Source organism: Lissotriton helveticus, chromosome 10 (assembly GCF_964261635.1).
Source record: "Lissotriton helveticus chromosome 10, aLisHel1.1, whole genome shotgun sequence".
Classification (NCBI taxonomy): domain Eukaryota; kingdom Metazoa; phylum Chordata; class Amphibia; order Caudata; family Salamandridae; genus Lissotriton; species Lissotriton helveticus.
The window spans coordinates 425,129,953-425,157,876 of NC_136071.1; the positions used below are offsets into that span (position 1 = coordinate 425,129,953).

At 45.2% G+C, this 27,924-nt stretch overlaps 1 protein-coding gene across 5 annotated transcripts in view; it reads left to right on the forward strand.

The window, feature by feature from the left end:
• The window catches only part of PPL (periplakin), a 465,062-nt gene that overhangs the window by 429,823 nt on the left and 7,315 nt on the right, over positions 1-27,924 (forward strand). For all 5 annotated transcript variants that reach the window (XM_078662907.1, XM_078662909.1, XM_078662905.1 and 2 more), the window contains 6 exons: positions 1,259-1,419; positions 5,757-5,935; positions 6,029-6,167; positions 12,498-12,691; positions 14,004-14,154; positions 21,393-21,476. In XM_078662907.1, the coding sequence (XP_078519033.1) occupies positions 1,259-1,419; positions 5,757-5,935; positions 6,029-6,167; positions 12,498-12,691; positions 14,004-14,154; positions 21,393-21,476 (908 nt within the window). The remainder of the gene's footprint in view (positions 1-1,258; positions 1,420-5,756; positions 5,936-6,028; positions 6,168-12,497; positions 12,692-14,003; positions 14,155-21,392; positions 21,477-27,924) is intronic.

The following is a 27,924-nucleotide window of genomic DNA, read 5'->3' on the forward strand; positions in this document are numbered from 1 at the left end:
ACAACCTCTGCACCCTGTTACCAAACATGTGCAAGATATAGTATTCAGAATTAGGCTTTTGACAGCGACTGGTATCTAAACATTCTCATGAATTAGAAAGTAATCTTTTCCATGGGACACAATCCCAACAACATCAAGGTAATCTCACAAGGCCTGACGCTTCACCCAGTCATGCTTAAAAGGACCCATAGTTTTTCTTGACTTCTCCACCGTTTTCAATAGACTTATCATTCCTTCATGTCAGCAGTCAGTCTCAGTGGCGTATTTTGAAAATTATTCATCATATTTTTCTCAAATTGTATCTATTTTGTTTTTCCTGAACTATAAGCAATATAAATTGATAATAAGTCTGGATTTGTTTTACTGTTCACATTGACCTCTTTTTGACCCTAAGTTCTTTATTTTTTTAAGTTTATTTTTAATTGCTGCCCCACCAAGGCCCTCATCATAAGTTTTCCATAAATCCCAGTTCTGGCAGAGCAGGAGTTCAATCCAGATCCGGATTATGAGATGTGAGGTAAAACCAGAATAATTGGGGGTTTCCCCAGCCAAGTTTTGCATGTCAAAGCATGCAGAATTTATCTAGGGAAAAATTCTCACAGTGGCAGAAAACTCTGCAGAAATGGGTGTGAAAACACAAATTCCATTGGTTATTCCCCATTCCAAGTTTGAAAATGTATAATGGGGCACTAATTCCACACCTAATAATTATTGTACCGTGAGGTACTGCTAACACAGTGGACGATATTATGGATGGGTTGTGATCCTAAGACTAAACTCTAAGCTAAACCAACCACAAGGATACTTTAGGAGATATTGTGTTTGCTGATGTTTAAAAGATGCATATGGGCCTGTTTTCCAAATGTTGTGGGGATATTAGGTTGCTTATAATCTGAAAACAGTGGCATCATTGATCTTTTTCCCATAAAAGTTCAGTTTAGCCTCGAAAATGATTTTATGGGCTGTCCCAATTGATTTCCTATACTTGATTTTATTATAACCCTGTTTTTACCTTCACCTGAGCTCAAGATGTCTGGCTTTGATCTGGGTCAACTGAGTATGTATTCTAACTTTCCTGAAGGGGGCATGCTACAAGCCTCGGGTACCTGAGTACAAGGTTTGGGGACTATTTAAGGTTCGGGGACTATTTAATCTCTCCCTGTGCTAAGGGAATTTATGTTGTTAACGGGAGGACTCTTTGGAAAGTGCTCAGTAACAACAAAATCCTTTTTTCCCAATATTGTCTCTTCACAACCAGCGGATGCTAAGGATGCCCAGGGACGGCAGTTCCTTTCTGGACTGGATAAAATCTGCAGTGACCTAGACAAGCAGGAGAAAGCAATCACCTCCCAGCTCAGGCCTCCACTGGAGCAGAGTCGTCCAGTAGAAGACAGTGCCGAAAGGTTGAAAGCTCTAAAGGTATGAAGACTATGACTATAACATCTGGGGTTAGACGGAAAGCTAAGGAAAAATATGGATATCATCTAAAGTTAAGAAGCACATATATAGAAGGAAAGTTACAACAACAATAGGGTAGACAAATAGTCTAAAGGAAGAAAATGTCTTTAACCTCTGAAGGTAAGAAAATAAGGTTTATAATGTAAAAAAAACGACTAACAGCTGAAATTACAATGTTAATGTGACAAAGGAATGACTTGCTTCTTAAATTAAATAGAGATTGCAGAGATAAAATGGCAAGCAAATGCAGTTACAAAGAGGATGTAAAGAGGAAATGACATACATCTGAACCTAGGTCAAGAACCTAAGAGGAGAATGTAAGGAGAGAATTTCTAACATTTTCAAGAAGGTAGGAGACTGTTAAGTAAGAATGTAACAAGAGAAATTAGAAGAGAATGTCATGAAGAGAATCGAAAGAGAATGTATGGATTGAATGTATAAATAGGGTGCATTATTTACTCTTCGAGGCTCCTACATAATCTCTCTGCACATCAGAGAACCCGACAGACTGGTAGGTATGAGTATTTAGAAGCATAGCATTCTGAAAAGTATAAATGTGTCTGCCAGGAGAGGACCCGCAACCATAACATTTTAAGATGTTGGTCAGGATTGTGATATAAGAAGATGATTTTGTCATCGCTGTGAAACCAGTTCTATGATTTCAAAATTAAAATGGATACAAATGTATAACTAAATATCAATATTTAGTATAATACATGGGCAAAGTTGAAGTGTAATTAGCAGAACATTAATCCAGCAATAAGGGTTGTTAAAAAAGTATATATAAAAAGTAAAGATAGTCACGTAATATTACACCCATAGATATTGCAGTTAAATGTTTTGAAGAATTTGTATCTTGGGAGAAATACAGTGTGCATTTTTAATGTTGAGAGGGAGTACTGTGTGGGAGATGACAGCCTACACTACCTAGTCCTAGTCACCATGAAGCAGCCAGCAACTCGAGCGCCTTGAGACCCTCACAGGTGATTTGCCACGCTTTATAAATCCTTATTGATTGATTGAGCCCTACAATCACACCCAGACTCATACGAAACAAATCCTGCACCACATCTAACCACCAAACACCCACAGATTGGCAAACACATTCCAGTCCATTCTCATTAGTGCATATTCTGTAGTACTACATATTCCAGACATCGCAAATTTCATCATATATCACAGCCTTGATGTCATTTCTATCACAGAAACATTGCTTGCACCCACATCCTCAACAATGTCCTAGTCAGGCTACATCTGCATGCAGATTGTGCACACCATATGGGAATATCTTACCATCATCTGCAAGTCTTCCTGGTCCTGTACCCTTGGAAATCAAGCAACACTCAACTTCATGTAGCTCCTCACATGCCACTTACAACGTTCTATACCCCTATTCAAAACTCTCCACCTCGTCTACAGACCTGCTAGACAGAAAAAGGAATTCATACATGAACCGCCGAACCTCCGCATCCACCACATGAATTAAATATGCCTGTGCATCCTCCATGGCGAATGCAACGTCATAGACAACTCAGGCATTAAAAGTAGTAGGAATACTATCCTCAACCTCATTGACACTCGAAAAGTGGTACAGAATGTCACACAAGCCTCCCACTCCAAAGTCCACATCCTTGATCTAGTCCTCTCAACATCATCAACCATCCAATGCTAACTACCCCTGGACCTGACAGACCGTTTCACCATCCCAGTCTCACTGCTTCATGTCCAACCAACACATCAATGTCAACCCAAAAGAGAAAAAACAACCTTCAGATCCTTCAAACGCTTCTTCATCATTAGTTTACAGTAAACTTATCTCCCCCCCATCACTATCAATCCATCCCAACCCATCCAATATATGACATCAGTGTCCTCTACAACAATTCAAATAATTTGTGGAAAATTACATAAACATCCACACATCAAGAAAAACATGCATATCTAAGCCTAAACTATTAATTAGCACTTTAGTACTGTACTGACACTAGCAACAACTAACTGACCATTCACAGAAAAGAAAATGAAAGAAAATCAGATGCCCAACAACTTCACACTTTGAAAGTTCTTTCACACAACATGTAGACAAGTCATCTCATCACATGAGCCAAATATTACACCACCATTGAAAAAGCCAATTGAAGCTAAACACCCTTTAGGATAATCAAGCACTGCAGCAGCTACCTCCCTGACCACCCAATCACACATACCATAGACAAGCTCAATCCCAACAAACCCTTTTTCCGTGTGAAAATACAGAAGATGCTACAGTACATTGACTGGACCAAGCCTACATCCCTCCACACAGCACCCTGCACTGGTCATTCTTCAACCTCCTGCCTCCCACAGACCTTGCTGACATTCTCTAGTCCCTCAAAGCCAGTGGCTATGTTTTACTCCGTTATGAAAGCTCTCTGTAGAGAAGCTTTCTCCCAACTAATCCCCAGTATTAGTGTCTCTCTCACTTGAGTAATCTTCTTGAAAGGCCTTAAGTTAGTCAATGTCCTTCCACTTCTCCTGAAGAAACCTACCCTGGAACCGGACAACTTCACCAACTACCAGCCAATCACCCATCCACCATTCATCTGCAAAATGTTCAAAAAAGTAATCTATACACAACTACAAGATCACTTTAGTGCTAACCATCTCCTGTATGACTACCAATGTGGCTTCAGGTAACACTGCCGAAGTGAAATAGCAACCTTACAAATCATAGATAACACCCTCCTGGCCACAGATCACTCCTATCATCCCAAAAATCAACCCCTCAATGACGTCCCGAATTGGAGTCACTGGCAGTGTCCCCAATGGTTTCTCCTCCTCCTACCAATGCAAGCAATTACAGTTCATCCACATGGGCATTGTTAGATTGTAGAAGTTTCATGTCACCTGATCAGTCACCTGGGATTCTTCCTGTCCCCCATCACCTTCAACCTCTACAAGGTCCCACTTGGAACTCCACTCAGAAAACAGTGCCGAATTTCGCAAAAAAAACTGAAAATACACAACTTTACATGAAAATCTCCTCTGTAAAAATTCCAACATCTCATATTCTACACGCACCTTATCCTGTCCTAAATATCCACCACCTATTTGAAACTTAACCCCATCAAGAACAAATTCCTCCTGTTTGCCAAGAATATCAGCCAACTCGTAGACCATACTTGATCCATTGACTTCAAACTGGATGTATTCAAGCCACAATTATCAGCCAGCACCAAGGTATCCCGATTCACCATTGACACTGACCTCTTCCTAAAGAAACACATCACCAAGAAGACCAAGACAGTCTGATACTAGGTCTCTCTACTAGGAAAGTGAAAAAAATCCTCCCAAAAAGCAACATCAGAATTACTGTCCAAGCTCTCACATCTGGATGGTGGTAAATACCTGCTTGGCAGCCTCTCAGGCACCACAGTGGCTTACCAGATAGGCATCCTACACACTGCAGCATGAGTCATAAAGGGCCTGCAGAATTTCAAACACACCAACCCCATGTTGAGGGTACTCTTCTGGCTCCCCTTACCAGCTCTGCGTTATCTAAAATATTATCATGACCAGAATCTTCGTTTATCTAGCTGATAATGTCACCATCTCTAGAGGTACTTGACACTCCTGCAGCAAGAAGACATAGATGAAGACATGCAAAAAAAGAGGTCTTACCATTCTATGCACTCAGGATTTGGAAAGACATTCCTATTTCAATCAGAACCCCCTCAATCCTCCTCGAATTCAGGAATGAGCTACAGACCCCCGATATACACTTCAATTCTCCGGACACAGCAAGCCCCTTCTGCTCCTCCCAGGAAGCTCTCTCTAATTGTATTCTTTACCTTTGACCCTATACTGTGCTCCATTGTCTCTAGCTGATTTAAAGCTATATAATCACTGTGAACATACTAGCATACAAATCAGTTATACAGTTGCTTGCTGTTGCGATTAAACGAAGAGTACCTTTTAAAAGTGAATGGCAAAAACAGCCCTAAAGACAGGCATGTGTGCTGTCTATGTGGTATAAAAATTAAGGTTGCACACCATACTCTGGAGCTATTGATCAAAACCTTGCTGCCCTGTGGCATCTCCCTTATAAAACATGATTGTTTTGAGAGGTGAAAGCATGGAATGAATTGCCCCCTTCTACGACATGGCAGATCTGTGCTATAAGCCCCCAAGTGTTCTGTCTGCAGGCCATCTCTTACTTTTAGCCTTCTGACCTCATGGTGATTGGTCACATTGTAGACTGGAGTCACAGTTTCATGCGCAATTGAAAAAAATAACGCTGGTTCTCCCTCCTCATGCAGAACATCACCAATGAGGTTCGGCGGATAGAACCTGAGATGAACCGTCAGGTTAAAGCGAGCGAGGATTACCTGGTAGATGTACCGAACAGCAGTAGTGCCCCAATGTTACACAGCAAGTTGGGGGACACCAGGAAAAAGCATGAACGAGTCAACCAACTGCTGAGTTCTGCCCAGGAGAAGTAAGTCGGCCTGCTTCTCTGAATCCGTAAGTAGGGAATGCCTCTTTGTAATTTGGATATCGCAGAATTTCCTAACTCTTTTTGTACTTACAGGGTGGAAGGGGCAAACCGCCTGGAGAGCAGCCTGAAAGAAGGCAAGGATCTGCTGTCCTCATATGAGAACCGCTTGGCTCAGGAGGACACAGTCCCAGAAGATCTGCGCTCTGTGGAGAAAAAACAGCAAGAGCTGGTGGTAAGTGACCATTGGGTTATATTGGGTTGTATAAATGTATAGTTTGTTTCATATAGCATGGAGCACTTACTGTGAGCTCAAGCAACTGTTTCAACAAAACGTATCCCAACCACTGACAAGACAAGGCAAGCTTGGGTCAGTTCTTTAATAGATCCAAACCTAACCATGGAAAGGGGAATAGATTGTCCAGGGTGGATGTCATTTATTTAGGCATTACCTTGTGTCTGTGGTCTCCGTACGTTAACTGATATTGGTGGCATGGGCTGAGATATTTGGATCAAAAATGAAACAGCCACCTCCAAAACCAATAACTTGATGTGCAATAGAGCACTTACTATGAATGCATGGAAAAAAGGAGTAAGCCCACTTTTCCCCTCCTCTCGCACTCACCCAGTCACATTGCTAACTGTGTAAGTTATGCCTCAGACCACTCAATATGCAGTGAATAAACTAATTCAATAAAATATTGGTATGAAGCATGTTTGGCTGTAGATACACATGCTGTGCATACTTCTGCCATCTAGTGTTGGGTCTGCATGTGTGCATGTTGTTTTTCTTCAAAGAAGTCTTCTCGAGTCATAAGGTAGTAGTGTGACTCCACCTCTTGCTAGAAATGCATGTAGGCATCAACTCCATAGTTAGATTATTTTCATTCCGCTGTTGGGTTTGGACATGTGTTACCGAGCTCTGGATTGATCCATTCTCAATGTTCTCTTCAGTTCCTCTCCCTTCCATTGGTATTGTGTGCTATTGCGCCCTCTTTTTCTAGCATTGCCTCATTGCGCGCAGCTTCGTTCGGTGCGGGAATCAGACCAACTTCGAACCCCCCCTGGAGTGGTCTCGCCCTTCTGGGCCTCCCTCGTCTGTTTGCTCTGTGATCGCCATGCCTTGCCTATGACATAACAGACACCTTTTCGCTACTGTCTTGTTGTCGTGCTAAATACCTCTGGGACGATTTCTAACAGGTCTGTAACCTCTGCCTCTTGCATGAGCTCTTTGAGGCCTCCTGTAATGCCTGCTGCTCCTTCCATTCCAAAAAGACTCTCCAAGACAGCCGGGCTCATCACTTGGAAATGAGGCACAGAAGCGGAGCTGACACACCAGACCTCTTTGGCATCGAGGACCTTGAGGACGATCAACTACCAGAGCCGTCAGAAGCAGAGGAGGATGCCACCTCACCTGACCTGAAGATTGAAGACCTTCCTCCCCCTCAACTGGTCGTGAATATGGTCTGTCTTCCTCAACACCCTCAAAACCGCACTCAATCTGAGTAGCTTACCCCCCCCCCCCCTTCCCCTCCTCTAGGGCCAGACAGCTGCTCTCAAAGCTCAGAAACAGGCTTCCAGGCCACCACTGCCTTCTGGACATGGTCAGCAATCGAACATCCGCTTCGGACACCATGCCTAGCTATGGCTCAGTGTCGAAGAAGATTTTGAAGCAGATGCACTCGGCTCTAACTGCCTCCTCCTTGGAACCGGAACGCCCTTTGGAACGAAAGCCTTCAGCATCAAAGACTCACTCAGCACCAATGACCCATGCAACAGCACTGAAATTCTCAGTGGCGAATCCGGCATCCTCTGTCAGCTCTGTGGAACCTAGCCTCACGAAGCTGCAGGATGAACTCAATAACTGCCAGCTGCACATTATAATACATCTTCACATTGGACAGATCCTTGCCCAGCCACCAGCATCCTCCACACAGACATCTAAGAGGCATCCCAGCTTCAAGGAGGCTCTTGAGCTTCCCCACCACCTAAGCAGCAGAAGTGGCACATGAAGACTACCAGTCCTCTTCCACAGCCTCAGTCACCTATCCTTCCTCTCTCGGCCTCAGCCCTCACCTTACCCACCTTCTCTCCTTGCTGACCCCCTTCCTCCCACGCCACAGGAGTCACCACACTGACAATGGAAATCACAGGACAGGGGACCCATTTTAAATGCCCCCACAGTATGATTCTTATGATGGGGACCCTCCAGGAGATGCGTACCCTGATCTCTATTATGCCCTTCCCTCCCTGCCAGATGACACTACCTCCTACCATGAGGTCCTTGGTGATCAGCCTTTTGATTTTTTCAATGCGTATCTTGTATTGGCATGGTTTTTATAAAATGTCTTTGTTGTTGGAGCTGCCAGGCCTTCACCATTATAAAAAATATAGACAAAAAGCAAAAATATTTTTGGGTCTCAAAAAGCACACATTACCACAGTAGTTCCTGGCACTGAACAAAACTATTTTGTGTGCCTATTTGCTCCTTGTGAAAGAGCAGAATTCTGTCACTCTCAATGAAGCCAGCCTATAGAGAGCAAGACTGAATTTTAATAAACACAAACGGTCTTGGTTAACGCTAGACCTAATTAAGGGCCCAATTATTAAAGAAAGTCTAAAAAGTGCTTCCATGGTATATGATGTTGCATTAGTGCAGATTTATGAATGTCATGAATTCACAAGAATATACAGAAGTAGGCCAAGAAATTGTACTACTAGACAATATTTGCGAACTGCATTTTAGCACGAGTAAATATGCATGTGTAGATTTGCTCTTGTGAAAATCTATATAGCGTTAACAAGTTCACTTTCCCTCCAACTACTTTTTTCCCAACTTTGGAAGATGTTATATATCTTCCATTGTCAGAAGTAAATTTCCAGCCTTTCTCAGTATGGGAACAGATTAGAGAAGATCTGGTGAAAACTCTTAAAACATGCAAGTTAGCAGGTTTGCACAGACTCGAAAGGGCATTCCAACCCTGGAATCATTGCTTACCGCTACCTTCAGCCTCAGTATGTAGATGTGCGGAAGGGTTGCAAAATAAGGGAATTGCTAGAATTCAAACTACTTTAGTATGAACCCTCGCATACTCAGAAAGGCAACATCAGAGCTCCTATTTAATGAGATTGCTGTCATACTTTGTCGCTGTACTACATGGCACGAAAAGGGCAAGTAGATTTTGTTACAGGACAAATAGATTTATAAAGCAATCTGCCCCATGGGCAAGTCATTACTTTATTAAATGCCACACTCCTGCCCCTCAATGAATGCATCCTGTCAGATCAGTTCTACATGGTCACTGTTCAAGATGTCATTCCACTGCTACAGCAAGGCGACCTCTTTGGTAGCACTTGATCTCAAAGACGCCTACTTCCACATCCCGATTCATCCAGTGCATTGTTGCTACCTCCAGTTTGTGGCAAACACTGTCAGTTTAAGGTGCTGCCATTCGGGGTCACCACCGCACCTCAAGTGTTTACAAAATATCTTGCAGCGGTAGCCATGCACCTGTGTCAACAGGTCATCCATGTATTCCCTTACCTGGACGATTGTCTAACAAAGAGCGCAATACAGTAACTGTGCCGTGTACACCTCCAGGCACAAATAAATCTCTTATACGATCTGGAGTTTACCATCAATGCCTCCAAGTCACACTTTCAACCCCTTCAGATTCAACTCTATCTGGGGGCAGTCCTCAATTCAGAATTGTGCATGGCCTATCCCAGCCCTGCAAGGGTGCAGTCCTTCCATGCATTGCTCCCTATTTTTCAGCCAGGCTAACAGCTCACAGTACAGACAGTCTTGCTCCTCCTCAGAATGATGGCCTCCTGCATTGACATAATCCCCCATGCCAGATTACACATACGGCCGCCAGAAGAATGCTTAACGCATCAATGGACTCACGCGGGGGACCATTGGGACGATCTAGCATTGACTACCGCACCTATCGCTTTCTGCAGTCGTGGAAAACCAACAATTTGTTGCAGGGTCGGCCTTTTCTCAACCTAGGTCAGCAGAATACCATTACAACAAACACATCCGTCACGCGGTGGGATACGCATTTATAGGACCTAATTGTTCAAGGCCATTAGAAACCCAGACACTGGGGTCTCCACATCAACTATCTAGAGTTCCTAACCATCCATCTAGCGATGAAGGCCTTCCTTTGTCACATTGTGGGCAAGGTATTCCTGATCCGGACATACAACATGACAACTATGTTGTACCTACAGAAACAGGGATGTACTTTATCTCCCCAGCTCTCACAACTAGCCCAGACTATTTGGCGCTGGGCTTTCTGCAACTGGATCCATCTGTTGTGAAGTACCTTCCAGGAGTGGACAATGACTTTCCACACCTCCTTAGCTGGACACAGCAACAAGTCCATGAGTTGGAACTCCACCCATGATTCCTCCTCTTGTACATCCAGCGATGGGGATTTCGAGACATGGACCACTTCACCATGGCAAAAAATTCAAAATGCCCGAACTTCGCCTCCAGATTTCAAAACCCACAGTCCATGGACAATGCACCATGGATGAACTGATCAGGGATATTTGCCTATGCTTTTCCACCTCTCCTTCTCCTTCCTTTTGTGGTTCCGAGGCTTTGGCAAACCTCTCTCACCCTCATCCTAGTGGCTCACACCTGGGGCAGACAGTCTTGATTCACCACACTCAACGAGCTTTCCACAGTTCCGCATGAGAGGATCCCCAGCAGGCGTATCTTCTCATGTAGAACCATGGAGAATTCAGACACCATGACCCCAGGAGGCTCAATCTTGTGATCTGGCTCCTGAAGTCTTAAAGTAAGTTATCTCAACCTACTTCTGGAATGCATGAATATTCTGAATGAAGCACACAGGGCTACTACTCGCGCCTGCTACGCTGCTAAATGGAAACTGTTTGTTGACTACTGCCTATCGAAACACATTCATTCCTTGGAAGCTAGCATCCAGGACAGTGTCTGCTACCTCCTATAGCTACTGGCCTGTGGACTAGCGTTCACCTCCATCCAACTCCACTTTGCTGCAGTGGCTGCCTATCTTTAAAATGGACAACACATATCCCTCTTCAGGATTCCAGTGATCAAAGCTTTTATGGAGGTTCTCCAAGGGCTTATTCCTTCACAGATCCCCCCAGACCCAGTGTGGAATCTCAATATTGTGCTCACAAGACTTTGGTTCCTCCCTTGAAGCCCCTCCATTCCTACCCATTTCAATTCCTCTCCTGGAAGATGGCTTTTCTTGTTGTGTTCACCTCACTCAGACGTGTGGGTGAGTTCCAGGCTTTAACGTAGCAAGAACCTTTCTTTGAGGTTCACGGGGATAGGATGGTCTTTCGCACTAACCCTAAATTTTTCCCTAAGATGGTCTCACCCACCAACTTAAACCAGTCTATACAACTCCCGGTTTTCTTTCCCCAACCTGACTCCATTGCAGAACGGGCTCCACATTCATTAGAATTTAAGCGAGCCTTAATGTACTATATAGATAGAATAAAACCCTTTAAAAAAAACGGCTGCTTTTCGTTGCCTTTTCTAAACCCCATAAAGAGTGTGCTCTCTCAAAATCAGGCATAGCCTAATGTATCTAAATGTGGCATTCCAAGAGGGCTTTGCCTATTCCTCCAAGAACCACTTCAACACACAAATAGGGGGCCTCTATGGCCGTTCTGTGGACCATTCCCATATCTGGCATCTGCAAAGCTGCTACCTGGTCTTGCCCACATACTTGAACCAAAAACTATTATGTGGATCTTCTAGCACACCAATTAGCCAATGTTGGCCAGGCTGTGCTTTTTCAGTGTAGTGCAATACTCACAGGCTCATGTATGAGAGGACTGCTTTACATTCTAAGCACAGCTTGTATATCTGCAGCCACACTGAAAATGTTACTTACCTTCTAAGCATCTATTCGTGGCATGTAGTGCTGTAGATTTAAATGCGCCCACCCTCTTTTGTGGAAGCCTCGGGCTGTTGCAGTGATCATTAATACTTTTCCTGCATGGCCATCCCTGTCACTCCTGTATCCCTTTGGTCCATCTCCATCTTCAGCCGTCGTGTGAAAAACAATCTAACAATGGAGCCGATGCCCATGCGCACTACCAGCAAGAGGTAGAGTCACACCACATTGTGAGTCAAGAAGACTTCTTCGAAGAAAAATATCTTGCACACTTCTGGGCCCAACACTAGATGGCAGGAGTATGTACTGCATGCGAGTCTACAGTACTACATGCCACGAACAGACGCTTACAGGGTAAGTAACAATTTCCTTATGATGATGACTATCTTGACAAAACGAGAGGTGATTTGCAGACACTGCATACTAACCATGGTGGCTTACCACTTGCTTGGAGTCTCCTGCTCTGCTCCAGATACCAATTCCTGACTTCATTACCCGAACTTTAAGGCACAGTTCCTATTTTTCAGAGGAAACAGTTACCAAGTTATTGTAAGTTTGAAACTTGCTCTGAGTAGACCGATTTGTAGCACCTCTTCTAATTCTCTCACTCCCCTCCATCTTTTTATCTCCCTCCTTTCTTTCCATTGACCTGCTCAAAGACTATCGCCTCTGAGCTCCAGTCCAAAAAGGGCATTCTCACACAGGCTGAACAAAACTTCCAGAAAAGCAAGAAAACCTGCAGTGATCTGGCCAGCCGCTTCCAAGAGCACTGCCCTGACATTGACCGCGAGGAATCTGAGGTCAAGAAACTTGGTCAACGCTATGACAACCTCAACCAGCAGATCCAGAACAGGTCAGAACCCTCAGTACACACACCAGTTACCAAGCACAACCACTTCCTAAAGAAAGCTTATATAATAGTCAAAGGTACCCTTAAAGTTTACAATTAGAGACATACACATTACATCATCGAATGTCTTTTTATAAGCGTCCACGCAAACCGAGCAACCAGCTGAGCAAACAGGGTAATCTGCATCAAGGGGGGGGGGTCTATTCAAAACTATTCAGCATCAGACATTTTTACCCTTTCTAACCAGTAAGAATGTCTTGTACACTTGGTTGTCTCAGTATATGTTTTGCCTCATTCCTTATTTGCACAGCCTCTGTACTAAGCACAAATGGTACCAGCCCCAGCTCAGCAATCCCAAAGTTGCATGAAACTGATCAGATATTTAGACAATTTGAATTTATTTTTCTCCTTGTCAGTAACAAAAATAGAGGAACATTTCCCTTACACTTTTCACCATTTGGCGGAAAGTGAGGTTATGTGCCTGTTTTTCACCTCATATGTAGTTAGATTAAGCTACTTGAGCGATTATTGACCTTGTATAGCCATATAACATACGGATGAGGGCTATTCCATATGGTAAAGGTCCTTTATCAGATTTATTGCGGCTCAGGCCTTTATCGAGGGTGAGGGCCTTTGACAACCCAAAAGCATGAGGCAGAAGCTTTTTACTGCTTTTGGAACATTCTGCCTACTGTGAGCAGAATGTTCTAAATTAAATAGAAAGACAAACAGAAAGACAAATATTGAAATATTGGAGCTACAGGCCATTATTGGTAGTCCATAATTCAACTGTGCTCAATGGATCTCTTAACATTCCAATAACATAATGTGTCGTTTTACACAAAAACATGTATTTTTTTAAAAATGACAACACCATGTTTTGAAGAATACTATTTTTCAAATGTTTAACTAACATTCACGTAATTGGTGGAAGGCACTTGAATTGACAATCCCATATAAAACATACTTATACCAATAACGTTTGTAATAACAGCTGTACAACTTTGAACCTCATTAATGGTGTTAACCGTTTGATTAACAGCCTAACCATCGATTTGATCCCAAAGTATTCTATCAAATGTACACCTCATAAATAATACGTTCCATAGAAACCTACATTGACTCCACCCCGCCCCCAACTAAAATCTACCTTGTATTTGATCAGCCCCCACTGTACCCTTTCTGCATCCCACTAATGTATATATAATATATTATTACGGTATCTTAAAAAGTCCCTGAATTGAGCAGCAGTGATGTGTAGTATTTGCTCAGCCCCAAACATGAAATTGATGGCCTTTTGCTGTCCCTCTGGTAGGTCGCAGAGCCTGCAGAAAGCGAAAACCTCCTACTCAAGCTACCGAGGTGGCTACGATGACCTCGACCACTGGCTTTCAGTCATCCCTAACCACGAGCCGCGCGAGACCGACAGCGTCAGGCAGGTGGAGACCAAACTGAAGCAGCAACGGGTAAGTCGGCTGCCTCATCAGCGCCAACAGCTATCATTCAGATGAAAAGCATTGTGGAATCATAGGTCTGTGGATTGGTATCTAAGAGTCCGCGTGCTAAGCTGGGGATCGCTTACCATGGCTTCACAAGGGGAAACATCCTTTACAACGCAACTTTTACCACGCAGTGCTTTTACATCGCAACTTTTACTACGCAAACATTACAACGCATTGCGCAGGGGGCGCTCTAGGATAGGAAACAGATTTAATTTACTATCCAACACCTTCCCTACTATCCACGGGGACTGGAGTTGGAATAGTAAATTAAACTATTCACTATCCAGCACCCCAAAGCGCTATGCGTTGTAACAGCATGCGTTGTAAAAACGGCGATGTAAAAGCATGCGATGTAAAAGCATGCGTTGTAATGTCATACATCCCTTCACAAGCCGCTCTATGCCCCCAGCTCTGTTAACTATCAATTCATGACGTAGCACCTCTCACAAAGGAAAGGCCTTACAGATTACTATTCATTCGTTAGCCATGACTGCAGGCTCATCATTTGACACAAATACCTCATATTTGTCATACTTACAACATGCATAACCATCTCTGTTGCAGTCAGTTTCTCTGACATCGTAATGTTACTCATAGAGAAAGCAACAGAGCGATCACATGTACAGATTTGGGAAAAAAACGTTGAGAGGTGTGTTTCTCCACATCTCAGTAAGGACATTGGATTCCACCAACAGGATGTTCAGGAGTTATTTATTTCACTCAAAAGTTAAGGTTGAAGGGAAAATGTAGTTTTACTTTTTTAAGGCGTGCAAGTTAACTCAATGGTTTAATGAAATGAAATGAAATACCAGCATTTGTAAAGCGCACAGCTACCTCCGGAGAGGTGTCCCGGCGCTGAGGGCCCTCGGCAAGATTAAGCGAGCTATTGCCCAGAGTCACATGGTGCTGGGCTAACCTGCCACCAGCATCGGGGATCGAACAGTGAACCCCGTGGTCCTTGGTCAGGCACCCTGGCCGCTGCGCCACACCTCTTCCACATGCACCTGCCGCTGAGATTTGTGGTGTTTTTTGCAAACTATACATTTGGCTTGTGCTTTCTTCCTTCTGAGGTTGATAAAATGAGTGTCGTGCTGGGTGGACAATAGTACTACTGTTGCAAATTGTACATAGTGTAAGTAGGTAGTAATGTGTGCTTTGCAGGGTTGGCCACTACAATTCGTATTGCATTATCCAATTGACTCGTCTGGTTTTCAAAATGGAAAACGACTAACTCCTTCATGCTCACCTTGGGGTTTATTTATGAGAAAGTGGTGGAGCGGGACGTTAGCCACCTTGGCTTAATGCTGCGCTCCACCACTTCCAAACGCAGGGCTGCACTGTATTTACAAGGATCCGGTGCTGCCCTGAGTGTCGCCCGTGCTGGCGCTAATTTTAGCTGCCTAGTGCCAACACAGGCACCCTTGCACCACAGTGCAAGGGTGACTGCATTGTAGGGGAAGATTGTTTATGTGCAGGAAGGTGACCCTTCCTGCACATAAAATATGCACATAAGTGTGATGTAAAATACCCATGTTATGTGCACAGAGCTGTGTATGTAGGTGTTCATTACTAGCTCTGAGTGAAGAGCCGTTTACTTAGGCCAGTTCCTTATGGAGGTATGTTATAAAAACGTTATCTGTAATTAAAGATATCAGATTGACCTACCAGAGGAGAGACACCCTAAGCATGGGACAATTAGACAGCATGGCTGACCTCATGGACATGTGAAATTTGCCACTTTTATCAGGACATCTACGTGAATGCTGAAGCTAATCCTCGCTGGTCGGGCTCAAGATCATAGGCAATTCTACTGGGCATTTTGTGCACACCTTGCGCAGACACAGGCGCCATACTCCTGCCTCTTGAGTAGCCCTGGGTGCCTACCTTTGCCCTCATCGCCTCCACCCTGGAAACTGTACGGTGGCGAACATGCGAGGACCACTGAAGCCACTTCGCTTGCTACCAGACGCGCCGGTCAGGCTGCGACACACTCACATGTTGGGTACTCAGAGATCAATGCAACCTGCCGCTGCTAGCAGTCGCATGGCTTCTCTCACACGTGCATCTTTCATGTCTGTGATGTAACCTAACTAATATGTAATTCACCTCAAGTCGAAATGTTACTCTCTACGCTCCGGCCACCGTGTCACCTTCCCAAAATGGTGGCTGTTACCTTAAAATGACTGTTTAAATATTGGGCTTCAAATTTGAAAATTATAGCCCATAAGTACCCTGGGTTGATCTATTCTCCCAATATCCCCGGAGGGCACACCTCGCTACGGTCGGCTGCCCCCAAAGCCTATTGTAGTCATTAGCAAATTTGCAAGAATGGATCCCTAAATCAATTTCTTCTTATACTTGCTCTTTTTCTGTCACTTTCTCTTGCTGTCATCCTTGTCTCTCGTTCACTGTCCTGATCCCCTTCTTTCTTTTCATCTTTACAGTCACACCCGTTTTATAGTGTTTTGTTTCGCTCCTTCCTCTGGTTTTACTTCTGCCCCTCACCTCTCTTATCACCAATATTGTCTTCTATATCTCCCTCCTCTCCTTTTTTCCTTTCCTTTCGTCCCTTCCCTATCCTTCCATGTGGTCTGCTCTACTGTACAACCGTTCCCCATGATATGGAGCCTCGTTTCCAGTGAATCTTCCTTAACTCAGTTGATTAAGTCAAGTTATTTCCCCTCTGTGTTGCAGCCTAAATACGTTTGAGTTCTCATACCGCGCTTTATAAACAATCTGCTGTAGATCTGGCATCTTCTTGGTAGCAGGTATTTCACTATCATTCTTTTGACTACCTAGAGTCCAGAGAAGTGCACAATCATCAGGTAGTTTAAAGAAAATAGCTGGCTGAACCACTGTCTATTGCAATTAGTATTCCTCTTCCTTTTTAGGTTTCGCCTCGCCGAAAGGCTGCGCAAGCAGACTTTCGCGAAGGCGAAAAACTTTTGTTTACAAGTATGGGGCTTCGTTCCGCCTCTGTCCCATTGGCTAGCTCCATAAATGGAGGCTAGCCATTGGAACAGAGATGCGTCACTCATTCCCCGAGCAAATTCGTGGGCGTTCCCGAGATTTTTACTCATCCCGCCCATTTTCGTGCGTCATTGCGGCGGTGGGCAGATGTTATTTTTTTTTTTTTCGACGCCATGTTTTGATCATTTGCCGGATCAATGTCCAGGTGAGTGCGCCCCCCTCCCGCTGTCCGTTTGCCCGTTCCCGCCCCCCTCCCGCTGTCCGTGTGCCTGCCCGCCCCCCCTCCCGCTGTCCGTGTGCCTGCCCACCCCCCCTCCCGCTGTCTGTGTGCCCGCCCGCCCCCCTCCCGCTGTCCGTGTGCCAGCCCGCCCCACCAACCCAAGGAAAGCCCCCACCATGTTCAGGCCAGTGGGGATTGAAACTCTACAACCCACCGATTATCCCCTCATGCCTCCCCGCAGCCTCTGGGCGCTATGCGGACGGCCAGGGAGGCCGAATAGATTATTCCTCTTGTAAAGACAGCAGCAGCAGCGCGTTCAGGCAGCCTGTAAAGGAGAAACAGGGTGAGATCGGGCGAGCGGGCCAGGGGAGTGTGCCTCCCTGCCAGCCCCCCTCCGGCTGCTTACCATTGCTCCCTTCTGATCCTGTACAGCCGGGGTCCCGGGATGCTCGTTACCTCCAGGCTCCAAGCTGCCCCGTGCCCAGAGAAGGCCTCTCTTCCCCAGCCTGCCCCGGTCCGCGGTTGTTGAAAACTTTTTCGCTCTCTCTTCTTCTTTTCCTGTGCCTTGGAGAGCAGCGCAAGGAGCGGGGCAGCCAGAGGGAGGGAGGCGCATTCCAGAGCAGGAGAATTTGGAGTATGATCAGGGTGAGTCCTGCTCGCAGTACTCCCGCCCTTCACGCGGGACACAGGCGGGCCAAACCTCACTCTCTGTGCGTCTCAGTCCTGGGGATGAGCCCAACACGCTCGTTCTCACCTGGCCCTGGATCTATGCACATTAGACAAAATGCGCCCCCTCCAGATCCCCCTCACCTTAATGAACATAACACCCCCGGCCACTTACCTTCCTTACTCACGGGCAGGGGAACTTTCTCTGCAGAACCGACATCCCACAAGTGCTAGATATGTAATGAGAGGGGTTCGGTGCTCCCACCCAAATTAGTGTCTTCCCCGGGGGTACACGGGCATCGGCAGCATGACTGACTGCTTCTGCCCTGCCCTGCTTCTGGGGACAGACTGGCGCAGAGCACATAGCGCCTCACAACGGTGCATCTGTTGGCGCTGCAGGTACACAGACGCAGCTAGTCTCACAGTGCGGGCACAGAGCTGAGAGGACCAATATACATGTACATCTGGGCTCTAAAACCTGCAATGAGGCACCAGGGTTACGTGCACTGCAGATGCAAGAGCGGCTATCCGAGGTCTAGAGGTGTATATATATATTAACAAAAAATATATGCTGATAGGCAGGGGTCCGGCCAAAATTAAATTAAACCAAGAAAACTTCCGCCGCTCACTCTTCCAACATGCGACCATTTGTGTTAATTTCTAGGTTGGCGAAGTTTGTATGTGCACGTGAAACTGGCAGTATATCTCTGGTAAAAGCACAGCAGTATCCCACACAGCCTCTGCTGCCACGCGCCATCCCCAGTTAGAGAGCCGGCAGGGTTATTGGGCCAGGGCTGGATCTCTCTGGAACAGCAAAGACAAGCCCAGCCCACCTTATCAGTGCCTATACTTCCAACCTTGAGTAGCGCCGCTCTTACTTGCCTTGCCTTGCACTAAGTGAACAACTTACAATTAAATGTACCTGGCATGCGTTCACAGTGCCTGTGCCCTGCTGGAATATTCACGTGCGCTTTGGGAGCGCAGTTCACGCGGCGCTACATAAAACTCACAACGTACACGCATAAAAAAGGTGGTGCTGTTTAAAGTACACGCAAAATATACATGCAGAAGTGGTCGGTATGGGGAAGACGAGTCTCCCATAAGAATACTGTCATAGCAGCACGGCCACAGTTCTAAACTGGGCAGCTAAAATTGGCTGAAATGCAAATCTAAATTTCACTTATTTCGTGATATCCACGTGCCAAATTTAGCCGCGGTCCTCGAGCAGCTCCTTATAGAATTTCTCTGGCTAGAACAATCCCAATGAGCTCCACAGTGCTTTTTTGGTCAGCAAGCGCCTAGAAGCAGTCTAGTGGTTCTTAAAGTGCTGTGTGAGGAAACACTAAATGCAGTCGAGTATAATCAGAAACGAGGCCCTACGGATTTCAATGAGCTTTGATTGAGTAAAGTTGGGAGACAAGGGTGCACAGACAGATGTTGTAAGGTAGTTGAGGAGTCACTCACCAGCTCTTCTGTAGCGGGTGACAAATCCTTTCTTTGAATCCTAGCGCTTTACGTGGGGTTGCGCACCGGCCCCTCCCGCTGTCTGTGTGCCCGCCCGGAACGCACGTCATGCGACTGTGGGCGGATGTTATTTTTTTTGTTTTCGACGCCATGTTTTGATCATTTGCCGGATCAATGTCAATGACTACAGAGTGCTAGGGAGTGCTAGGGAGTGCAGAGTGACTAGGGAGTGCAGAGTGACTAGGGAGTGCAGAGTGACTAGGGACTGCTAGGGAGTGCAAGGGAGTGCAGAGTGCAAGGGAGTGCGAGGGAGTGCAGAGTGAATAGGGAGTGCAGAGTGACTAGGGAGTGCTAGGGAGTGCAGAGTGACTAGGAAGTGCTAGGGAGTGCAGAGTGACTAGGGAGTGCTAGGGAGTGCAGACTGACTAGGGAGTGCTAGGGAGTGCAGAGTGACTAGGGAGTGCTATGGAGTGCTAGGGACTGCAGAGTGACTGCAGAGATTAAGCTATTGGCAATGTAAATGACAATGCCATTTATTTATCTGTTTTCAAAACCAACACATAAATACAAATGTTGTCATTTACAATGCCAATAGCTCTAATTTTTCCAAAGGCGAAACCATTGCATTGTAAATGCTTGTTTCAGGGGGTTGTCAAACTTTGCGGTCGTAGAGGAACCTAGCCCCGATATGCATTTAATGTCCTTTCTTCTGCTATTTTCAAATAAAAAATGTTTGTCCAAGACATTGTTCGAGAAATTTTGACTCAGCCACTATGAGATATATATGAGAATGGAGGCTGGCTGCCACCATGCGTACAAATGTGGAACTAGGTGACAGAAATGTATGCTTCGTGTGTAGTGTGATGTGGGCATGAGTATTCTTTGCTTTCTGTTTGGGCTACCGGATGTGTGTTTTATTTCATGTTACACTTCTTTTTTTTTTAACCCAGTGGCATAGAATAAACATTTTGACATCTGGTATGAAATGTGGAGCTTTGAATCGAAACCTATTGAGTCATGCCTATGATAGACAACCCCATAAAATAACACTGATTAAAATAAAAGACACCATTTTCAGACTCACGGACTTACCCCCAGATTCATCATTGTCCCGTTTTGCGAGTCCTTAATAGCGATTATTAAGGAATCGCTATTAAAGACTCGCAAAACGGGATTCATGTAGAAATCGCAATTTTATTTGCGATTTCTACAGCTTCCTTATTTGCGATTAGCAAATTGCTAATCGCAAATAAGGAATGACTCCCCATTCATTCCTATGGGCCTAAAGGCCTAAAGGCCCATAGGAATGAATGGGGAGTCATTAATTATTTCCGATTAGCAATTTGCTAATCGCAAATAAGGATGCAATGGCAAGGGTGCCAGGGGTGTCCAAAGGACACCCTGTAGCACCCCTGAAATGTAAATGTAGGCTGATGTTGCGCACACACATGTCCAAAGGACATGTGTGTGTGTAACATACAACTTAGAAAAATGCACTAAAGTGCATTTTTCTAAGTTGTCGCTATTTACCACAAAGTCAGACTTCGCGGTAAATAGCGGCCAAAAATAGCGGTTTCGCCATTTTTAAAAGGTTCATGAATAGCATTTAAGGAATCTCATATTGAGATTCCTTAAATGCGATCGCAATTTGATAAATCGCAATTATTTGCGATTTTTCAAATTGCGAGTTCATGAACCATTGATGAATCTCAAATGCCATTTTTGCGGGCGCAAACGGCCGAATTTTGGGATTCACACCTTTTGCGCTCGCAAAAATGCTTGATGAATCTACCTGTTAGTGCGTAACTACAATACTACCTATGAAAATGTTGCTGCAAGTGTTTCTCCCTAGAAAAGTCATGCTGTTCTGTGTTTTCTGCAGCTGCTGCTGAGTGAAATTTCAGCTCGAGAACAAGACCTTAAAAAAGTGTCCAACAATGCCCAGCAGTACCAGCAGGCGGTGAAGGTGAGCATATACATCAGGCACTATGGGACACAAGGCTTTCTTCAGAGCATGGCTAACAGCCATCACTTGAGGCCGGTGGTTAATATGACTGGTCAGAAATGCTAGCCTTTGTTCCAAATACTAAACACAGTGGTATTTGAATTTTGTCTTTGATCCACGTATTGACACCTACACACTGTCACGAAAACCCTTTGTTCGAGGCATGTGATCTGTAGATTACATGTTGTGCATAGATCATCATCTAGTGTTGGGTCCGGATGTTTGCACTTTGTTTTCTTCTTTCCAGTCATGAGGTAGGTGACTCCTCCTTTCGGTGATAGTGCGCATGGGCATCGACTCCATAGTTAGATAGTTTTTTTCCGCCATTGGGTTCGGATGTGAATTGCTGTGCTCCGGTGCTGCACCGTTTCTCAGGTTCCCTTCGACGCGCAATCCACTACCACTTTTCGATTGCGTTTCCTATTCTCTGCGTATTGTTTCGAACCAAGAATCTTCGATCGGAAAACTCGTGGAGGACCGTTGGGCGTACCCGTGCCGGGCTCGCTAGCAGTCGATGGAGGGACTCCATTCAAGCTCTGTCCCGGGTGTCGCACCACGTTTCCTTGCACCGACTTGCACAACTGTGACGCGTGCCGATCGTTTCGATCGAAGAAGACACTCCATGACCGTCGGGCTCGACGTCATGAAATACAACAACATGGTGGCTCCGTACCGGACATCTTCGGAGACCAAGAACACGCTCAAGGAGCCGAGGAAGAAGAGCATGTCTCAGTGTCCGAAGCCGACTTCGACATGGAAGAAGAGGAGCAAGTTACACCGGGTCAGCGTACCGCGAGTACAGAAACCCCCTTGCCCCAACAACCAAAGACAAAAAAGGCTCCGGTCGTTCCTCTGCTAAGGGCTAAGGTCGGCACTGAGAAAAAGTTTCAAGCACCTCGCCCGTGGGCCCGGCGCCAAAACCCAAAAAAAGCCTTTTGGCTCGGGCTCGAGTCAACCCGTGCCGGCGCGAGTCAAAATCCTTGGCGCCAAAATGCAAGCACATCCTGGTCCATGTTCCATCTTTGTCGAAGCCTAAATCTTCGTTACCGAAGAGTTCAGAGACGAAACCTTCGACGCCAAAAACTGCGAGTACAGATAAAAAGATTCCCACAAAAGAGCCTCGGTCCGATGTTCCATTTTCGGATCCAAAACAAAAAGAACTGGTTATTAACCCATCATGCCAAATTGCCTGAAAAAAGGAAATTGGACCAACAGGATGAGCACAACATGCCTCTGAATAAAAGGAATGTGGGTACAAACCCGTCACCATCTTATGTGCCACCTCCTTTACCTACTAATCCTCAATTACTCATCACACCCACTAATTCACCATCACCACCATCACCTGACCCACAGGATGATGGGGATGGAGATGAGGCTAGGCCACAACATGTTGCCCCATGGGAGGATGATGATACTGATCCACACACAAATACTGACCCTGACTTATACCCGTCCAGGCCATTACCAACTGATGACAATATAGGCTACATTGAGCTTCTTAATAGGGCTGCTGATTGCCATGGGGTGGAACTACCTAAGGAGGCTTTAGAGGAGGACGTCTTGTTTGAGACCTTAAGCTCCACTCAGAAAACTACACATACACTACCAATGCTTAAGGGGATGCTTAAGCATACAAATAAGGTTGGAAGGGCAAGAATCATCACGCCCAGAGTTGAGAAGAAATATAAGCCAGCAACTACTGACAGTGCCTACATCAAGGGTCAGCTACCCTTAGACTCTTGTGGTTTCTAATGCTAATAAGACAGCTAACACACAGACCACAGGTGAGGCCTCTCCTCCTAATAAGGAGTCTAAGTTAATTGATGCCTCTGACAAAAGGGTAGCCTCACAGGTAGCTAATCACTGGTGCGTTGCTAATGCTCAGGCTTTCCTAGCCAGATATAATAGGGCACATTACGATGAGCTAGAAAAACGTATGCAATTTCTGCCTGATGAGCACACATCTAAGGCAAATGATCTCATCCAGGAAGGCAAACTTATCACCAATACCTCCATCAAGTGTGCATTAGATGCAGCAGACACAGCAGCGCGTGCAGCAAACACCAGCGTACTGGTATGTTGACACGTATGGTTGAGCATTTCAGGTTTCAAACCTGAGGTTCAGGCCTCCATTCTCAATCAGCCTTTTGATGAGGAACACCTCTTTGGTCCAGCAGTTGACATCTTGCTGAAAAAAATGAGGAAAGACACTGAGGTCGCAAAGTCCATGGGGGCTTTACAGTTACCTGCAAGTAGGGGTTCCTTTCGGCGCTCCTTTTACAGGGGTGGCTCCAAAAATATTACCACAGAAAATCCCTCCTCCTCTTACAAGGGAAACAACCAGTCGCCCTCCTCAAGAGGATATTTTAGAGGAGGTTTTAGAGGAAACAAAGGTAAGGGCAGAGGCAACTCCACATGCACTTCCCCCGCAAATAACAAACAGTGACTTCCTTCCGCTACCCCGATCATTCCTCTCCTGTAGGGGAACGTCTCGCTCAATTTCTCCCTGTCTGGAACACTATCACCTCAGACAAATGGGTTTTACAAGTTATTCAATATGGTTACTGCCTGGAACTTACAGACACTCCCCCAAACATTCTTCCAAGATCACACGCAATGTCACAGCAACATCTTACCCTTCTAAAAAAAGAAGTTGTCTCTCTGTTGGAGAAAGCGATAGAACCAGTCCCATTAAAACATCAAGGGACCAGGGTATACTGCCCGTACTTCTTGATTCCCAAAAAGGACGGTTTTCTCAGGCCTATACTAGATCTCAGAGAACTAAATCTATACACTCAGTCAGACCACTTTCACATGGTGACTCTCCAGCAATTGCTCCCACACCTTCAACAAGGCGACTTTCTGTCCACTCTGGACTTAAAGGATGCACCCAGAGTTTTCACCAAGTGCTTGGCAGTAGTCGCAGCTCACCTTCGAAGACAACACATTTACGTCTTCCCATATCTGGACGACTGGCTCATAAAAGCCAGCTCGCAAGAAAGCTGTCTCCGTCACACTCACAAAACAGTGCAGTTGCTCAACGATCTTGGATTCACAGTAAACCTGTCCAAGTCCCATATACAGCCATCCAACACACATGCATATCTGGAAGCCACAATAGATACACAAAAAGCTTTGGCCTACCCCAATCCGATCAGAATCCACAACATGCAGACTCTACTCTGCCGGTTTCAGCCTCAACACTCATTGCCAGCTCGAGTGTTCATGCAGGTACTAGGGATGATGGCGTCTTGCATACTAATAGTTCATTATGCAAGACTTCACATGCATCCTCATCAGGAGTGCTTAGCACGTCAGTGGAACCAAGCTCAGAGTCTGTTATCAGATCTAATGTTTCTGGACGGCGACACCCATCGTTCTCTGTAGTGCTGGAATACACAAAACCTTTCAAAACAGGCAGCCCTACATAGACCCGGTTCCACAGACAGTACTAAGAGCAGATGCATCGCTCACTGGTTGGGGAGCTCATCTCCAGAAGTTTACAATTCAGAGCATGTGGAGCAGCCTGCAAAAGCCCCTTCACATAAATCATCTAGAGCTGCTCGCGATTTTTCTAGCACTCAAAGCGTTTCAAGTTCATCTAGTAGGCAATGCTGTCCTGATCCGTACAGACAACATGACAGCAATGTACTACATACAAAAAACAGGGGGACACGCACCCTCTCCAGCTGTCACAACTAGAACAGACCATCTGGAGATGGGCCATATGTCACAAAATGTTTCTCCTTGCAGAACACCTTCCAGGAGTAAACCATCAGATTGCAGATCTGTTCAATCGTCAAAGACAACAGATCCACAAATGGGAACTCCACCCTCAAGTTCTTCTCCCATTCTTCCAACTGTGGGATTTTCCAGACATAGATCTGTTCGCCGCAAACCTAAACGCAAAATGGCCAAGCTTCCCATCCAGACATTCACACTCATTGTCCAAGGGCAATGCACTATGAATGAATTGGTCAGGGATATTTACCCACGCGTTTCCGCCTCTCCCACTCATTCCACTAGTGGTTCGGAGACTCAGACAGGCGTCCCTGACATTAATCCTAGTTGCTCCCACATGGGTCCGACAACCTTGGTTCACAACCCTGTTAGAGCTCTCAGTAGTTCCTCACCAAAAACTACACCTCACTCTCAATTTTCTCACTCAGAGCCATGGAGAGATAAGACATCTAGATCCCAGCCATCTCACCCTTGCGATCTGGCACCTGAAATCTTAGAGTTTGGCTACCTTAATCCTCCGTCAGACTGCTTGAATATTATCAAAGAGGCTAGACGTCCTACCACAAGGGCATGCTATGCAGCAACGTGGAAGCGATTTGTGATATACTGCAATAACAATCAAGTAGATCCACTGGAGACTTCAGTTCAAAACATAATTTGCTATTTACTACATCAGCCGCGTTCCAATTTAGCATACTCTTCCATACGCTTACCTCTTGCTGCACTAGCTGCATACTACAGAACGACAACATCTGTCTCAGAGTGACTGTCATCAAAGCATTTATAGAGGGACTTAAAAGAATCATTCCTCTAAGACTTCCACCTGTTCCAGTGTGGAATCTCAACATTGTCCTCACCAGGCTAATGGGTTCACCCTTTGAGCCATTGCATAGATGTGAAATACAACTTCTCACTTGGAAGGTAGCTTTCCTCATAGCTATCACATCTCTGAGAAGAGTGGGGCGAGCTTCAGGCACTAACTATAGAATAACCATTCTTACAAATACATCAAAACAAAGTGGTTCTGCGGACCAACCCTACATTTCTACCAAAAGTCATTTCTGCCTTTCATATCAACCAATCTGTTGAATTGCCTGTGTTCTTCCCTCAACCAGATTCTGTGGCAGGACGTGCTTTACACACCTTAAATGTTAAAAGAGCTATTCTTTACTATATAGAAAGTACAAAACCATGCCGAAAAACAATTATTTGTCACTTTTGCTCCGCCACATAAAGGCAATCCAATCTCAAAGTCAGGAATTGCAAGGTGGAAATTCAAATGCATTCAAATATGCAATGCAAAAGCAAAAATAACTTTAACAATTCCCCCTAGAGCACACTCCACTTGCAAACTAGGGGCTTCTATGGCATTTCTAGGAAACATACCCATAGATGATATTTGCAAAGCTGCAACATGGTCTACACCTCAAACATTCACAAAACACTATGGAGTAGATGTGTTAGCAAGAAAGCATTCTGGTGTGGGCCAAGCAGTTTTACATACACGATTTCAAACCACTGCAACAGCTACAGGTTAGCCACCGCTTTGGGAGATAACTGCTTTTTAGTCTATGTACAGCATGTGATCTACAGCTCACATGCCTCGAACGGAAAATTCTACTTGCCCAGCAGGCATCTGTTCTTGGCATGTAGAGCTGTAGAGTCACATGCACCCACCCGCCTCCCCGGGTACCTATACCTGTTGCAGTGACAACTTACTTAGATACATGCATTCATGGACATCTCTTTTTACTACTCTTACTAACTCCATTATCACCCTCTGCGGGAAAACAATCTAACTATGGAGTTGATGCCCATGCATACTATCACCGAAAGGAGGAGTCACCTACCTCGTAAACAATCTAACTATGGAGTTTATGCCCATGCGTACTATCACCGAAAGGAGGAGTCACCTACCTCGTGACTGGAAAGATTTCTTCGAAGAAAAGCAAAGTGCAAATATCTGGACCCAACACTAGATGGCGATCCATGCACAGCATGTGACTCTACAGCTTTACATGCCAAGAACAGATGCCTACTGGGTAAGTAGCATTTTCCTTATTCAAGACTTGAAATGGCTCTAGAACTTAAAATTCTTAAAATACTCATGGTCTGCCTTCAGGTGCATTGAAAGACCTATGCACCAAAATTGGAGAGGCAACAGGTCACCTAACTAATCCCTTGACAGAACTTTGTAAAGAAACCACAGTGTTAAATGATTATGTTTGAGTAACATGGATGAAGCTCTTTGAGGGCCCGTGTAGCGAAACTAAGGAGCTTCAGGTCAAGCATGAGGTGCATTCTCAGCACTCGGAGTGGGTCTTAGTATTGGAATAGCAGCATGTTCTGCAACCCAGGATTGAGTTATGCTGTCACCATTTATATATGTAGTTACCAGTAGAATAAATAGTAAGGGGTCTGTAGGTAAGGATTCAGGTGCCGGTGCAAAGCAGAGTAAATCTCAAAACTGAAATGGCAGACAGTGCTAGGAGTAAAAACTGGGGTGCACGATTGGGTGCACCAACTAAGCAATATAGAGATTTCAGTACTGAAATAGCTGAACATTGTGCAGGACATAATTGTGTTTGCAATAAATAAGACACAGTGCAGAAGCTATGTGTGGGGGAGCCTGATACTGGATCCCGGAAGTCTGGTTTGAGGTGCT